The 14,422-nt window shown below is 40.6% G+C and overlaps 1 protein-coding gene and 1 pseudogene across 3 annotated transcripts; both read left to right on the top strand.

Moving 5' to 3' along the window:
* Positions 1-3,937: 3,937 nt before the first annotated feature.
* Positions 3,938-7,029, top strand: LOC146517516 (uncharacterized). Of its 3 annotated transcripts, none has more exons than XM_085161586.1 (5): positions 3,938-4,168; positions 4,935-5,910; positions 6,001-6,027; positions 6,119-6,285; positions 6,510-7,029. In XM_085161586.1, the coding sequence occupies exons 1-2, from the start codon at positions 4,126-4,128 to the stop codon at positions 5,780-5,782; spliced, it is 891 nt and encodes a 296-aa protein (XP_085017712.1). In that variant the 5' UTR covers positions 3,938-4,125; the 3' UTR covers positions 5,783-5,910; positions 6,001-6,027; positions 6,119-6,285; positions 6,510-7,029. The 3 variants fall into 3 exon arrangements, 2 of the variants coding, with proteins under 2 accessions (XP_085017712.1, XP_085017713.1); XM_085161587.1 differs by having other exon boundaries at positions 6,515-7,029; XR_014874358.1 differs by lacking the exon at positions 3,938-4,168 and having other exon boundaries at positions 4,945-5,030.
* An 854-nt stretch (positions 7,030-7,883) lies between these two features.
* LOC146517517 (uncharacterized) lies at positions 7,884-9,237 on the top strand (annotated as a pseudogene).
* The last annotated feature ends 5,185 nt before the right edge of the window (positions 9,238-14,422 follow it).

The raw sequence follows: 14,422 nt of genomic DNA on the forward strand, positions 1-14,422 counted from the left end.
GCGGGGGGGTTGAAAACGATGTGCCGGGAGTCCGCTGTTCTCGCCGGCTGTAATAATCCTTGACCTCGCTGTCTCCTATGGAGCTGGCGGGTCACAGACGTCTCCGAAAAAGTCGGATCTCGTTTGGAAATATATGATATCTTGATAAACTGAGCAGATATTCGAAGTTTACACAGCTACATTCTCGCTTGAAAAGAACTTAAAAGTTTATTTTGTGACCCAGAAAGAGTAATATTTAAAAGTTTTTAGCCCCGCTCGTCCGCCATTGCCGCGTTTGAGTTTTGGACGAAATGCATTCTGGGATATTTAGCTGTACCAAGTCCACACAAGTCACCACCGATGCATGCTCGATAAAACGGGCGGAGCGAGAACACATCCGGGACTTTTTCGCGTTCTCGGCTTGATGCTTACTTTGAATTGGAACAGTACTCAATATACATACGCAATATAATATAATATAATATATATATATATATATAATATACATATTATGTATATAAGTCTCCGACTGATGACGTATCATGAGTACACGAGAACGCAAGTACGCACAAGTACGGATATTGAGAAAGGCCCTCAGTCTCTGGTGTTCTGTTTGTGTCTCTCCCTCTTCACTCCCCCCACCACGGTGGCATCTGGTTCCTAGTTCCCACCTTGTTCTCCACACCCACTCATCACTCACCTGCTGCTCATCATCTATGATTGTTCCTGCCAGTACTTAAGGCCTTGGTGGAGTGCTGTTCTTTGCTGGATTGTTGTATTTACCCCCATTAATGTAGTCCCAGCTCTCTCTTGTGAATCTGTTTATCTGCCGTCGTGTTTATTGGTTTTCCATTTTCTTCTCTCTGCACAGACCTTCCTGGACTCCCGCCTGTTTCCCGTGGATCCTGTTTGGATGAGCATGAGTGGGAGTGAGTTTCAGCGTGGGACTAGAGTTAGTGTGTTTGAGTCAGTGTGAAGAGGAGTGTGAACTAGTTACCCCTGCCCTGGCCCTTTCCTTTGAATTTCTAGAGCCCCTGTCCCTTCATCACTGTACATATGTATACATTTCACCTGGTGTTATAAATAAACCTCCCTTTAGTTGCACAGTTCTGAGTCCTGCATTTGAATCATGCCTGATCTGATGTGACAGAGATGGAGATGTGCCGGGAGGGAGCGCCATACTAGAAAGAGATAGTACAAACTAGTTCTTTCCTCTACTTCAGTTAGAGGAGATCATCAGGAGGAACATTATTTATTGATATGCAGAATTCATAGTTATGAGGAGACTGAAGAGGCTCTGAGGGACCGTTTTTACACAACAATGTGAGAAGTGCTTTGTGATGAAGTGGGGAGGACATTTATGGCGTGATGTATTGCAAAACAGGCTGAATTAATGTATGTTCAGATAATGCTGTAGCCACCAGGACTGTACTGTGTTTCACAAATACTAAACCGTGGCTCAGTCCTGACATCAAGGCTGCACTTAGGTGAAAAAGGAGAGTCTGCAAGTCAGGAAACAAAGAGGAACTGAAGAGCTGCAGAAAACAGAGATTAACACTGTCTGTCAACAGAGGTGGCAAAATACAGACATTTTTTAATTAAGAAAAAGTACACGTATACTTCTACTTAAGAAGTATAAAAAATACTTCAGTAAATATTTAAAGTACTGTGAAGTTAAAGTTATAGTCAAATGTATTTATATAGCAGATTTAAAACAACAACCGTTGACAAAGCTGCTGTTCAATTAAGATAAAAGAAATAAATACATCGGGAGACATGATAAGAGTTAAGAAAAAGAATCATAAAATTAGAAGATTTGAGTGAGAAATAAGATAAATAAAAGTGATACAAGCTCATTCTGATTTAAAAGCCAAGGAATAAAAGTGGGTTTTCAGACGGGTTTTGAAAGTGTCCAATGTTGGGGAAGTCCTGACGTGAAGGGAGCTTAGGAGCAGTTACAGCAAAGGCAGCATTAATCTGTTTATCAAACATTAGATTAGAGTCAAAAAACACTCCTAGGTTCCTTGCAAAGTTTTTTTTTTAATTATTATTATTATGAATTCCTAAAGGGCCAAAGTCACAGCGATCACAGGGACCAAACACAATCACCTCTGTTTTCTGTTCATTTAGGTTAAGGAAGTTTAAAGCCATCCATGCCATCCTTAACATCCTCCAAACAATCTAGCGAACCCTTCAGAGGACTCACAGATTTACGTTTCAGTGGCAGGTAAATCTGTGAGTCGTCTGCATAGAATGGAATGAGATCCCGTGTTTTTTAAAAGTTGAACCCATAGGGAGCATATAAATAGAAAAGAGAACTGGACCAAGATTGGACTCCTTGAGGACCCCACAAGAAAGTGAGGCTTTTGAGGACAATGTATCCCCCAATCTAACAGAAAAACTTTGGTTGGACAGGTAAGATTTAAACCACTCCAAAGCAGCCTTTGATTCTGACACAGTGCTCAAGCCGAGAGATAAGAATCCCACGATCTACGGTATCAAATGCAGCACTGAGGTCTAACAGTATTAAAATGGCAAAATCTTCCAAGTCAATAAAAGTTAAAAGGTCATTAAAAACTTTTACAAGAGCAGTTTCAGTGTTGTGGTGCGTTTTAAAACCAGACTGAAATACTTCACTAATGCCATTTTTATCTAGAAAGGTCTGGAGCTGAAGAAGGACAACTTTCTTTAGGAATGTCTGGACTGACAACTAAACATACCAAGCTTCTGTGTTTGAGCCAGAGACTGCACTTGTGGGTGAACAATACAAACATTTTATATTTCTTATATCAGTAATGTAACTTTCAACAAAACGTTCTGGGAAGCTTAAACTTAGTTTCAGAATAATTAAATCTGAGACTTTGTTTTATTGAAAAGGTTAATAAAGTTTTAAATTGTATCACAAATAAAATAAATTATTAAATAACACCAGCTACAATATTGGTAACATATGTGTGTTGCTCAGCAGAACTTTTGTCCAGGCTTTTGTTTAAATGCTCAGTTGAAAATCACTTTAACATAATTTTCAGCATAATTACTATTTTTTGTGACTATTCAGTACTTGAGTATAATTTATTGAATTATTTAGTAACAAATGTGAAGTAAAAAGTTTTGATCACAAATGTGATTTTTCCTAAACGAATCTTGCTTAATAGTTCTGAACTGTTACTGTAAAGTTTATAATAAAGTCATAATAACCTGATATTTAGAATCTCCATATATCATTTCCTTTATGCTTATATGTTGTCAAACAATGGCAGTAAGAAACATAGTGTTAAAATAGCTCTATATAGCATTATCTCTTTAACCTTAAGATTCATCTTGAGAAGAGGTCAAAGGTCAGTTATCGTTATGGGGTCTTGCTATATGTTATGACACAAACATAGCACAGTTGTAAGTATCATAGTTTCTAGGCTGTAAGGCTTTTTGTCAGTTTAATAGTGAGCTTTACAAGATTGATTTTCGTGCCAAAGGCTGGCACAGAACTAAGTTCGCTTATGACCACTAGAGCTGGAAACAACCTCAAGTAATCCTAAGGCTAATCAGCACGGCTAGCATTTTAAAAACATTTGTTAAATGTTGTCATTGCTAACATATACCTGTTTAATTAACAGCATGGTGAGTAGCGAGAACGCTAAGTTATTGTTAGCTTTGAAAAGAAAAATGTCAAACTGTAATATTAGCATGAGCTACATGCTAATGTTATTCACTCAAGCAAACATCTCAGTATGATTGAGATTGATTTGATTTGCTGCTTTCTAATATCTGTGTTTATTTCTGGATATACCTATACCTGCGGTTAGTAAACATGCTACTTAAAGGCTGACAGAGGCAGTAAGTGCAAAAGACCATAAATTAACTGTAAATTACGTTGCGTGAGCTCCATTTATATAGTTATATCACGTCGTGCACACGCATGTTGGCAACCGTAACCATGGCCTGCGGAGGGTATATAAATGCTGCACAATGTTCCAATCGTCCCTTTACACTTGCTATTGGACTTGTTTTGACCTGCTCCAACCTCAGCCTGTGGAAAGTTAAGTTTTCGGAAAATATTTTACTGAAAGCGGATTTTACTTGCTAGCGACAACAAGTACTTCATCTTTGGATTGTTTGTACTTGTTTTTCATACAGCAAAGCCTGAAGATGGCTCGCCGTGGACTCGACAGTCCCCTGGACTTCGCTGCAGGTACTTTTAACATTTCTTCAGTTATTTTAAGAGCCACTAAATGACTGTAATAATTTAATAAGTTCCAGTGTGAATAACAAGTTTTAATGTTATCAAAATATGCTTATTCCAAGATTTTTCCCGTAAACTGTTTGTATGCTTTAAATTTTCCGGGAGAGGTGTAGAAATTATTAACGACTGGTGTATGAATTTGAAAAAAAAGGTGTTACTTTGATTTAAAGGCTTCAAATTTGACACTTTTTTAATGATTTGGTTAAAAATAGCTTAATGGACTACAATTTGTAAAATGCCCCAAAATCAGTCTCTGTGGTAACAGCATCTTCAGCATGTCATGACGTCAGAACACACAGGTGTAAACACACCAGATCCCGGTCCCCTCCTAACATCCTGTTCTTCTCGGATCAAAGGCTTTATTGAAATAAACTATAACTTTTTCCCTGCTACAAAACATGATAATAAAAAATAACAAAAATAAAATAATATAATAAAGAATATGAAAACAGTAATCATAGTACAGTAGTAATAATGGTATCCTTATGTTATGCTAATACTATATCTTATTATATAGCAGTTAATGATGTGAACTTAGTTGACTTAGCTGTTTGTTGCTTGCATGAACAAGTAGAAGTGTCATTCAGTCTGACATAAATGTGTCCTAAAATGCTTTTCTCTCATCATCTGCTCAAACTAACAGATGTAGCTCTGTTCCTTTAGCACTTGATGTTTATTACATTCTTAATGTTATTTTGAACTTGTTTCCTCACAGGTCGTCTCGACTACGTGGTTGAGCGTCCCGCAGAAGAAGGCCTTCCTGAGGTCATCAGGATCCTGGATGACTCTGACACCCAGCATGTCAGTGAAGGTGAGTATGGTGAGTATATCCTTCTCTCATCCTCCCCCTCTTCTCATGAAGCACAGGATCCTGATGACAGTGAAGAGGAAGGTGAGTACCCTCCCTACCTACCTGAGGACGTCGATGAGGTGAGTGAAGACACTGACAATTCCTCTGACTGGAACAACTCAGAAGAGTGGGCCGATTGGCCTAGTGACGACTCGGGGTATGACACCATGGATGAGAGAGATGATTCCCCTCTCATCCAGGAGCTCCCTCCAGAGCCGTTTTGGCACGATTGGCGACATCCTATTGCTCCAGGTGCTGCCCCGTTCGCCATGCCGCCTTTCGGCCAGGCCAACGCCCCACTCTTCCCAGTTTGTGATCCGTCAGCTTCTCCTCCTTCCTCTGCTCCTCCCTTAGCTGCTTCGTCTCCTGCTCCCTCAGCTCTTTCCTCTCCTGCTCCCTCAGCTGCTTCCTCTCCTGCTCCCTCAGCTCCTTCCTCTCCTGCTCCCTCAGCTCCTTCCTCTCCTGCTCCCTCAGCTCCTTCCTCTGCTGCTCCTTCTTCTGCTACTCTCTCAGCTTCTCCTTCAACCTCCGCTCTCACCTCCTCAGCAAAGAGAAGCAGAGAAGACATCTGCACTGAAGAGGTAAGTGCAAAGAGGTGCAAGGTAAGTGATGACACGTTCTGTTGCCCTTCGACATCCTCAGGTTCTTTTGGAGTCAGACGCTTCTGGGAAAGGCCTTTTAACCTTTCACTTGATGACAGTGACTCTGACTAGGTAATGTTAGAACTTGTTTTTAAACTTTAAATGTTTAGGTTTGCTTTGCGTCTTGCAGTGTTTGTAAGACACTATTTAAATGACTAACATATTTTTTCTCAAGCTCTAGCTCACCATGCAGGACAAAGGTAAGTCCGTACTTAATGTCAACACAAATAAGTAGAAAATGTTTAAAAATGATGTCGTCAACTGACTGTAGTCTCTTGTTTTTACATAAGGTATAGCCTGTGGCTAAGGGATCAGAGGTAAGGTAAAAACACATAACAGAAGAAAAGTAAACTGAACAACTCGGTGATCTGTGAATTCATGCTTTTCTCTTTGTCTTTTTGTCTTCAGGTGCTTTACACTTGTCCTCTCCCAGCATTCAGCACTTCAGACACTCAACGTCCAAGACGGAGCTAACACAGAGAGATGCTCCACCCAGAAGACAGCCTTACCCCAACCCGATGAGAAGGATGGATGACCAAATGACAAACTGGAGAGTGGTGCTGTGTTCCAGCTATGTAAGTTATCACCTCACATTGGCTACAAACTGTCTTGAAGACTAAATCCTTCCAATAGCTGGTGTAAATCATCGTCCTACAGTACTGTAGGTTTAAGTTTATTTATAGTTATTGTGTGTATATTTTGAGTTTAAAATTGCATTTTAACAACATGCTGCAGCTGCCAACAATGGAAATGCTGTATTGTGTTAAAATGACGTCTTTCTCGTGTTATTGCTTTGCAGGGCAGCTGAGAGTGGACAGAGCTGCACAGAGGACCAAAGATCCACTCTCAGCACTTCATACCTGACTGGCCACAGCACCACCCCTCTTCACCCAGGGTGAGGAGGGTCCTGACCCCGCCTGCACAGAGGGAGTTGTGAACATGCACTTCTGTGTCGGTGGGTTTAGGAGCCTCCTCACACTCACACGGATGAAGACTGTCACTGGAAGATGTCTCCATTGCATCAGCAGGAAGCATTTGTATAATATTACAGTTTGTGATGTTTTATACATGTTTTTATTGCTTCACTTCAAACTAGGAGATATAAAATAAACCAGTTTTCATAATATTTTCTGTGTATTTAGTTGTTTTCTTAATAAGTTATTTGGAACATCATTGCAACCTGTCAGCTTTTTATTGAGGATTTAGAAAGTTGCTGGTGGCCCGAGTGTGTACAGTGGGGTGTTGTTTTTGTCACATGGTGAAAGTGACCTCATGGGGAGCAAAAAGAACAACTGAACAATTTGGGGATTCACAGACTTTTGTAATCATTAAAAGATGAAGAAAAATAGTTTTGTGTGATCAGTTTTAAGTACTGTAGAAAGTGAGCAGCAATTTAATCGAGTCCTGGGATGAAATGGGACAAAAGGGTAATGTGACAGCCACATTAGTTCCCTTCCCTCGTTTAACAATGTGTAAGCTGCTTTAACCTGCAATTTACTGCATGTTATTAGGCTGCATGGTACAACCACAGTCTGCTAACCACCCGTGGTGAGCGAAGGTTTTGAGGCATTGTTCGAACTACTGATGAAGCTTCATCAATGCTTGTTAAGTTTCCCAACCACATTTCATCCCGATGGTCCAAGGCTTACATCTTTATGCTCACAAACGTGCTTCTGTAATTAATCAGTAACCAATTTATTACTTTAAGTTACAGTGTGAGGGGCATTGATGAACATAAATTAGATTTAACTGGATTATGTGTTTAGGTCAAGAGACACAGACCTTCATCTTTAAGAGGCTCTTCTTAAATGTGTAATCACGATGTTTGTGTTTGTCTGCAGCATCACTGCAGCAGAGAGGGTATAACACAAGGCCACAGTCATGTGGTATTCTGTCCCGCTATTAAGTGAATAAAATACTGAAAATTCAATCTAGACACTAAATACAGTCAGCGGCCACTTCATTAGTTACACCTGCCTTAATTCTTTGTGGCACAGATTCAACAAAGACCTGGAAACATTCCTCACAGATTTAGTTTCATATTGACATGATAGCATCACACAGTTGCTTCAGATTTGTCGGCTGTGCATCCATGTTGCAAATCTCCTGATCCACCACATGCCAAAGATAATCTGCTGGATTGACATCCGTTATAAGATGAGTATACTGTGGTCTTAAAACGATGGACATGGTCAGCAGCACCGCTCAGGGAGGTTGTACCTCTGGAGAGGCCTCTTCCTACACCTGAAGTTTTTACCAGTGAAAAGAACAGGTTTCCTCACACAGTGTTTCCTAGTGTTTCATCAACAAAGGAGAATTTATTCCTCAGACTGTGCAAAATTGCATTCATGGTTATCCTGCTGCGAGGGCGAGCTCTGAGATGGGCCCAAGCCATGCTTGCTCCTCAGCAGCCTTTATTTAACCTGATATGTGGAAGACTGCTCGACTCTGGAGAAGGAGTTATGCTTTCTGTTTTTTAAAATGAGCAGTAATGATACTTGTAATAAATGTAGCCTTTATGCAGCTCTGGAGGCCTGGATCACTGAACTGAACTCTCGGCATCCCACCCTTGAAAAACTCGTAGCTGGTCAGGCCTCTGTAGCTGGAGCAGTGGAAGGTGGCGTAGACCCTGCTAACTGTCTCCCAGCAGGTTATCCTGAGCAGACGTGAAAACATGATGGCTGGGTGACGGTGAGGAGGAATCATAGACTTAAACAGAAGCCCTGGTACACCACAACCCTGTTCCTGTGTCTAACTGTTTTTCCCCACTCGGTGACACACCCGCCGGGGAACAAACTCTGCTAATTAGTGATTCTGTTCTGAGACATGTGAAGACACCAGCAACCATAGTCAGTTGTCTTCCAGGGGCCAGAGCAGGCGGCACTGAGGGAAATTTAAAAACTGCTGGCTGAGGGTAAACCTGAATTCAGTAAAAGTATAATTCACATCAGCAATAATGACACCCGGTTACGTCAATCAGAGGTCATTAAAATCAATATTGAATCAGTGTGTAACTTTGCAAACACAATGTCAGACTGTAGTCCCCTCCCCAATCACACCAGGAGTGTCATGTTCTCCTTAAATTGCTGGCTGTCTGAGTGGTGTCCAAGAAACGATGTGGGCTTTATAGATAATTGGGAAACTTTCTGGAGGAACTCTGGTCTGGTTAGGAGACATGGCATCCATCCCACTTTGGATGAAGCAGCTGTTATTTCTAGAAATCTGGCAAATTTATGAAATCCCCTGAAACATGACTATCCAGTGTTGGGACCAGGAAGCAGAGTTTTATTAAAACTCTATTTTATATTAAACAAATATGGAGCACTGCTTTCTTCCATTTGCACAATATCAATAAAATTAGAAATAGCCTGTCTCAGAGTGATGCTGAAGAACTAGTTCATGCATATGTTACTTCTAGGCTGGACTACTGTAATTCATTATTATCAGGATGTCCTAAAAACACCTTGAAAAGACTTCAGTTAATCCAAAATGTTGCAGCAAGAGTACTGACAGGGACTAGAAAGAGAGAGGTGATGGCGATGGCATTCATTTCACTCTCCTTGAAGCTCGGTGTGAAATTCTGCAGTAGACTGGAGCGAGGCAAAGAGTATGTAAAGGGACAATAAGAGGAAATGAAGGGAGAGAAAAAACATGGCAGAGAAACACAAAGAAAGAAGAAAAATAAAAATAGTGGAAAAAGGATCAGAGCCTAAATTCTAAAGCTGCAGCTTTGCATACCTGCAGCTCCAAGATCTCACTGACATGTAATCATAGACTGTATATAAACATAGGCCAGTGTGATGTCATTGATTTGTAGACTTTAATTTTGAACAAAGGGCAACCTCTGGGTACACTTCATCATACTATTTATTCATCTCTGGCTCTCACAGCAGGTCTTTTGTTCTGTCGTCCTTCTCTCAACTGCTCCCAGCAGATGGCCCCGCCCCTCCCTGAGCCTGGTTCTGCTGGAGGTTTCTTTCTGTTAAAAGGGAGTTTTTCCTTCCCACTGTCGCCAAAGTGTTGCTCATAAGGGGTCATATGACTGTTGGGTTTTTCTCTGTATGTATTTGTAGAATGCACTCCACACACACACGGCTCGATACAGCGAGATGTCACGTTTATTTCTGACTTTTTTTGTGACAGTTCACAGTCTGGTCAGCGCCCGTCTCAGCGTTTTCCTCTCGTCACCCGTCTCACTAAAACAGGGGAAAGAAGACTGTCATCAGACCAAACGAAACCAGCTGCTCTCACCTGCCTCCCCAGCACCGCCCCGTTGAGCTCACTGCACCACTCCTCCCCTGCAGCCGAGCCACGGACCACACCTCCGCCACAGTATTGTTGTAGGGTCTACTTTACAATATAAAGCACCTTGAGGTGATTGTTGTTGTGATTTGGTGCTGTATAAATAAAACTGAATTGAATTGTGTCAAGTCCATGTTTCTGTTCCCACGTTCAGTTATTTCCTGTTTTATTCTGGTAGCCTGTGTCTCCTGTGTCTAGTGTTTAATTACGCCTCAGCATTTTTTGTTATCAGATTTAGTTCAGCTGTGTGTTTTTCCTCAGCTGTCTCCACTCTGCCTACATGTATTTAACCCCTCATTGCTGTTTTGTCCCTGTTCTCCTGGAGTCCTGCTTCAGTCTGTTTTGTTTCTGTCCTGCTCTGATGTTGTTTTGTTTACTGATGGCCAAATAAAGCTTTCTGAAGCTTGTACTGAAAAGGTTTCGTTACTTGAAACTTTTCACCACAGTTGTCTTTGGTGACATCTGGTGGCCTGAAATATGAAGAGCAGGTTGAATCAACTTCAAATAAACGGCTTCATTATGATCGCTCACTCTACAGAGCCCTGTTGCCAGTTTCTGTTTAATATCCTGTGACGGTGCTGTGTGATATCGTTCTACCACTGTGGTGCTTTGAACATGTCTATTTGATCAATAAGTAGCTTTGATGAATAAACATTCCTTGTTTAAACATGTGTCATGGTGTGGTCTCTCTTTGCTTGTGACTTCTTGACGTTTGTAAACATTTGGTGAACTTTATGAGTTTATTTCTGCCTTCTGTAGAGACTCCTTGTTGTACCTCTCTCCTCTACATACTGAGGATGATTTCAACCAAATCTTTGTCATTTGGATTCATCCACAGAACCTGTTGCAACAGATTTCAATCCACTTCTCATGTAATTTGGCATAGATAACCCCTTTTTAACTTGGTTAGTTTCCTCAAGTTCTTTTAATGACACGTGACATACCAGGTTGTGATATGCTACATTTTCAAATAACAGCTCTTTGTAAATCACCTTGTTGGTTCCAAAGTTCATCCTTTGAGTTAGGGGCATTTTTATTGATTGAATGATAAAGATCATATTCATATGTGAGTGTCTTGATGACACAAATACTTTAAGAAAGGTCAGGTACAAGGACTGAGTGGAAATGAGTGAAAAAGCAGCCAAGTCCAGTAAAAAGCCTGGAGAACTATTTGTATGAGATGTCATGGCTGAAGGCCAAACCAGATAAACGGATTCAATTACAAATATAAACAGAGGCATTGGTAAACGTGATAACAAAACTTTATTTACAAACAGAAATAACACAACTAAAAAAACTATATAAACAAATAAAAAACTATATACATAGAGCCGCACCAGGAATCACTGTCCCGGGAGTCACTGTAACGAGAGGAGACAGGGTTCAGATTCAGCTTACTCGCTTGAGACTTAAGAACACATCACTGTACAAAAGGTTACAAGGGCTCAGACTGAAGGGTGGACATGGTATAATTTATTTTCCATTCTGTTTGTTTTCTGTATCCAAGCTTGAGCAGTAGGTGCATGTTTGTCATTGTTTTCCTCTATTCTGTTTCCTTCTCTTCCCCAGACATCTCCTCTCCCAGTGGGTCTGAGCAGGAGGTCTTGTCAACTGTGAAGCTTTGTCTGCCCTTTTCTAATCTTCTTTCTTCTACACAAGCCTCTGCACTTTTCACTATTTCCCCTTCAGCTGCTATTAGATGATATTAGTGAGACTAATATGATATGAGAATATAATTAAACTGTTGAGAGGGAAAGTGTGATTTTTAGCTGACACAATGTTAGCTTATCACCAGCTGTTGTTTGGCAGTAGGCTACATGTCTAATCTGCTGACAGTATTTATGATTCTACTGAGAATAAATAAGAATGCCATTTGATATTTTCTTAACGTGGTATACACCAGTGCCGATTTATATGACCAAGAATGTAATAGGTTTTAATTAATCACAGGTCCTATAATGAATCCCCGTTGCTGTGTGCATCTGTTTTCTGAGTGTGTGTAAGCGACTTTGAACACATGCATACATACATAGATGCATACATACATGCTGTATATGCAGCTATGCAGAGGCGCAGAGCTCTGGCTTCAGCCAGGGATTGAATGAGTCATATCTGGTCACAGATAGCGGAGGTGGCTGACATTCAGAAATCCTACCAGTGGCTGGACAAAGCTGAACTGAAGACAGCACAGAGCCACTAATCATGGCAGCACAGGAACAAGATCCATAGAGGCCACCACACCAGGCAAGACCCCACGTTTTGTAAAGAGGAATGGTCCAAAATACCTTCAACCACAATCCAGACTCTCATTGGAACCTACAGGAAGCGTTTAGAGGCTGTAATTTCTGCAAAAGGCGGATCTACTAAATATTGATTTCATTTCTTTTTATGTGGAGCCCAAATTTATGCACCTGCCTGATTTTGTTTAAACAATTATTGCACACTTTCTGTAAATCCAATAAACTTCACACACTGACGTGGGATGATTCTATATTTTCTGCCTCCCACAGATTTACCTTTCCGTCTCTTCATCCTGATTGGATGCTGCTGCTCTCCTTCATACACGCCCATGTAACCATCACTGTGACACTCGCCCTGCTCTTTGTTCCCAAGGTATTCCACATTTTTATGTCATAGTGCCAAAGTAGACTAATTATACAGTAAGAATTAGTGCTGTCAGCGTCAATGCATTAGCGCGATAACTCGCTAGCGGAGATTTGCTGCGTTAATGCAGTTATGGCGTTAACGCCATTTTAACAAGATTAACGCTGACAGCTCTGGTAAGAATAGAAAAAAGTCACGAAAAATGGATTAGCGCTTTTCTACTCTGAGCAGCAAAATTCTTTTTACTACAAGCCTCATTCAATACCCAATCACACACATTAATATATTGTCTAACAGTCACATACACACTCACATGGATGCATCAGGAACAACCCTGTGTTCAGTATCTTGCCCATGGATATTTCAACATGCAGAGTTGAGTAGCTGGGAATCAAACCACTTACCTGGTAGCTGTGGCTCAGGGGGTAGAGCAGATCAGCTGCTGATTGGAAGGTTGGTGGTTCGATCCTTGGCTTCCCCAGTCTGCATGTCAAATATTCTTGGGCAAGATACTAACACCGTTCATCTGTGTGTGAATGTTTATTAGTTTGTGCTTGGGTGAATGAGGCATGTTGTATACAGCGCTTTGAGAACTCCAGGAGAGTAGAAAAGTGAATCAGTCCATTTAAATACATCAGAAAAAGCATAGAATCACCTCTTCTAAGTCTGCAATAATAAAGGTCACGTTTGTGTAGTTCTGCAAGTTTTTCAGGCCCCACAGTTTGGATGTGGTAACCAGCAACGCCTCCAGTGTGGACATCAACTCTTTCAACAACCCCTCAGATCCTTTTGTCACTAACATCAAAAAGATGCTGAAATTTGACCTTTTCAGCACCATCGTCCTCACTATCGGTAAAGTATTCATACATAAAGCTACTTTCGGCTGCTCCCGTTATTCCACAAGTGTTGACCTTAGCTTATAGCTCTGCATGTTTGATTAGGCAGATTCTTTCCTGGTGCAGGCTAAAAGATTTGCGTCTCCTCCTGGGATCAAACTGGGCACCACTACAACATGTCTTTCAGTGCAGCTGCTGTCCATCTTCTTCCATTAATAAATGTCTTCGTGTCTTTCCCTTCATGATTCCCATATTGGAAAAAATTGAGTTTTCCCTACATCTGTGACAGACTTCTTTTACGCTGCACAATAGAAGATCAAGATTGATCGAGAGACCAGCAAGCAAAAGGTACAGCTTTGAGTTTGTGTTTGTACCAATAACCTGACTTCAGTCACTTTGTATCTTTTACATGTCAAGATACAGGTATGGAAAAAAAAGTACACCTCTAATGGTTCAACTAGACTCACCCAGCAGGAGAGGGGGGGCTTTATTTTGTTGGAGATCTTTGAGGGAGACAGGAGCACAAATACAGTTTGTTAGCAAGACAATTAAGCAAAACCTTTGATGGTCAAATAAGCCTTTGAATTTTAAATAGAATAGAATAGAATTAGAATTCAACTTTATTGTCATTGCACATGCACAGGTACAGGGCAACGAAATGCAGTTTGCATCCATCCAGAAGTGCTTTAGTGATATAGATATATTACAATATATATTAGCAATAATATAGATATGTAAGTATGTTACAGAAATGGGTCTATTATGGTATGTTATAATGTACACGGTATGAAGTATGTTATGAATATTCTATAACTATAAGTATGTACAGGCTGTAGTGAGTACAAGCTATGTACAGGCTATGAACAGGATATAAATATGAAATAAAAAACTATACAGAAATATGAGATATACGTTTATACAGAAATGTGAACTATGCAAGTTATAAACAGTTGTAGGATTAAAAATTATC

Source organism: Neolamprologus multifasciatus, chromosome 6 (assembly GCF_963576455.1).
Source record: "Neolamprologus multifasciatus chromosome 6, fNeoMul1.2, whole genome shotgun sequence".
NCBI lineage: Eukaryota > Metazoa > Chordata > Actinopteri > Cichliformes > Cichlidae > Neolamprologus > Neolamprologus multifasciatus.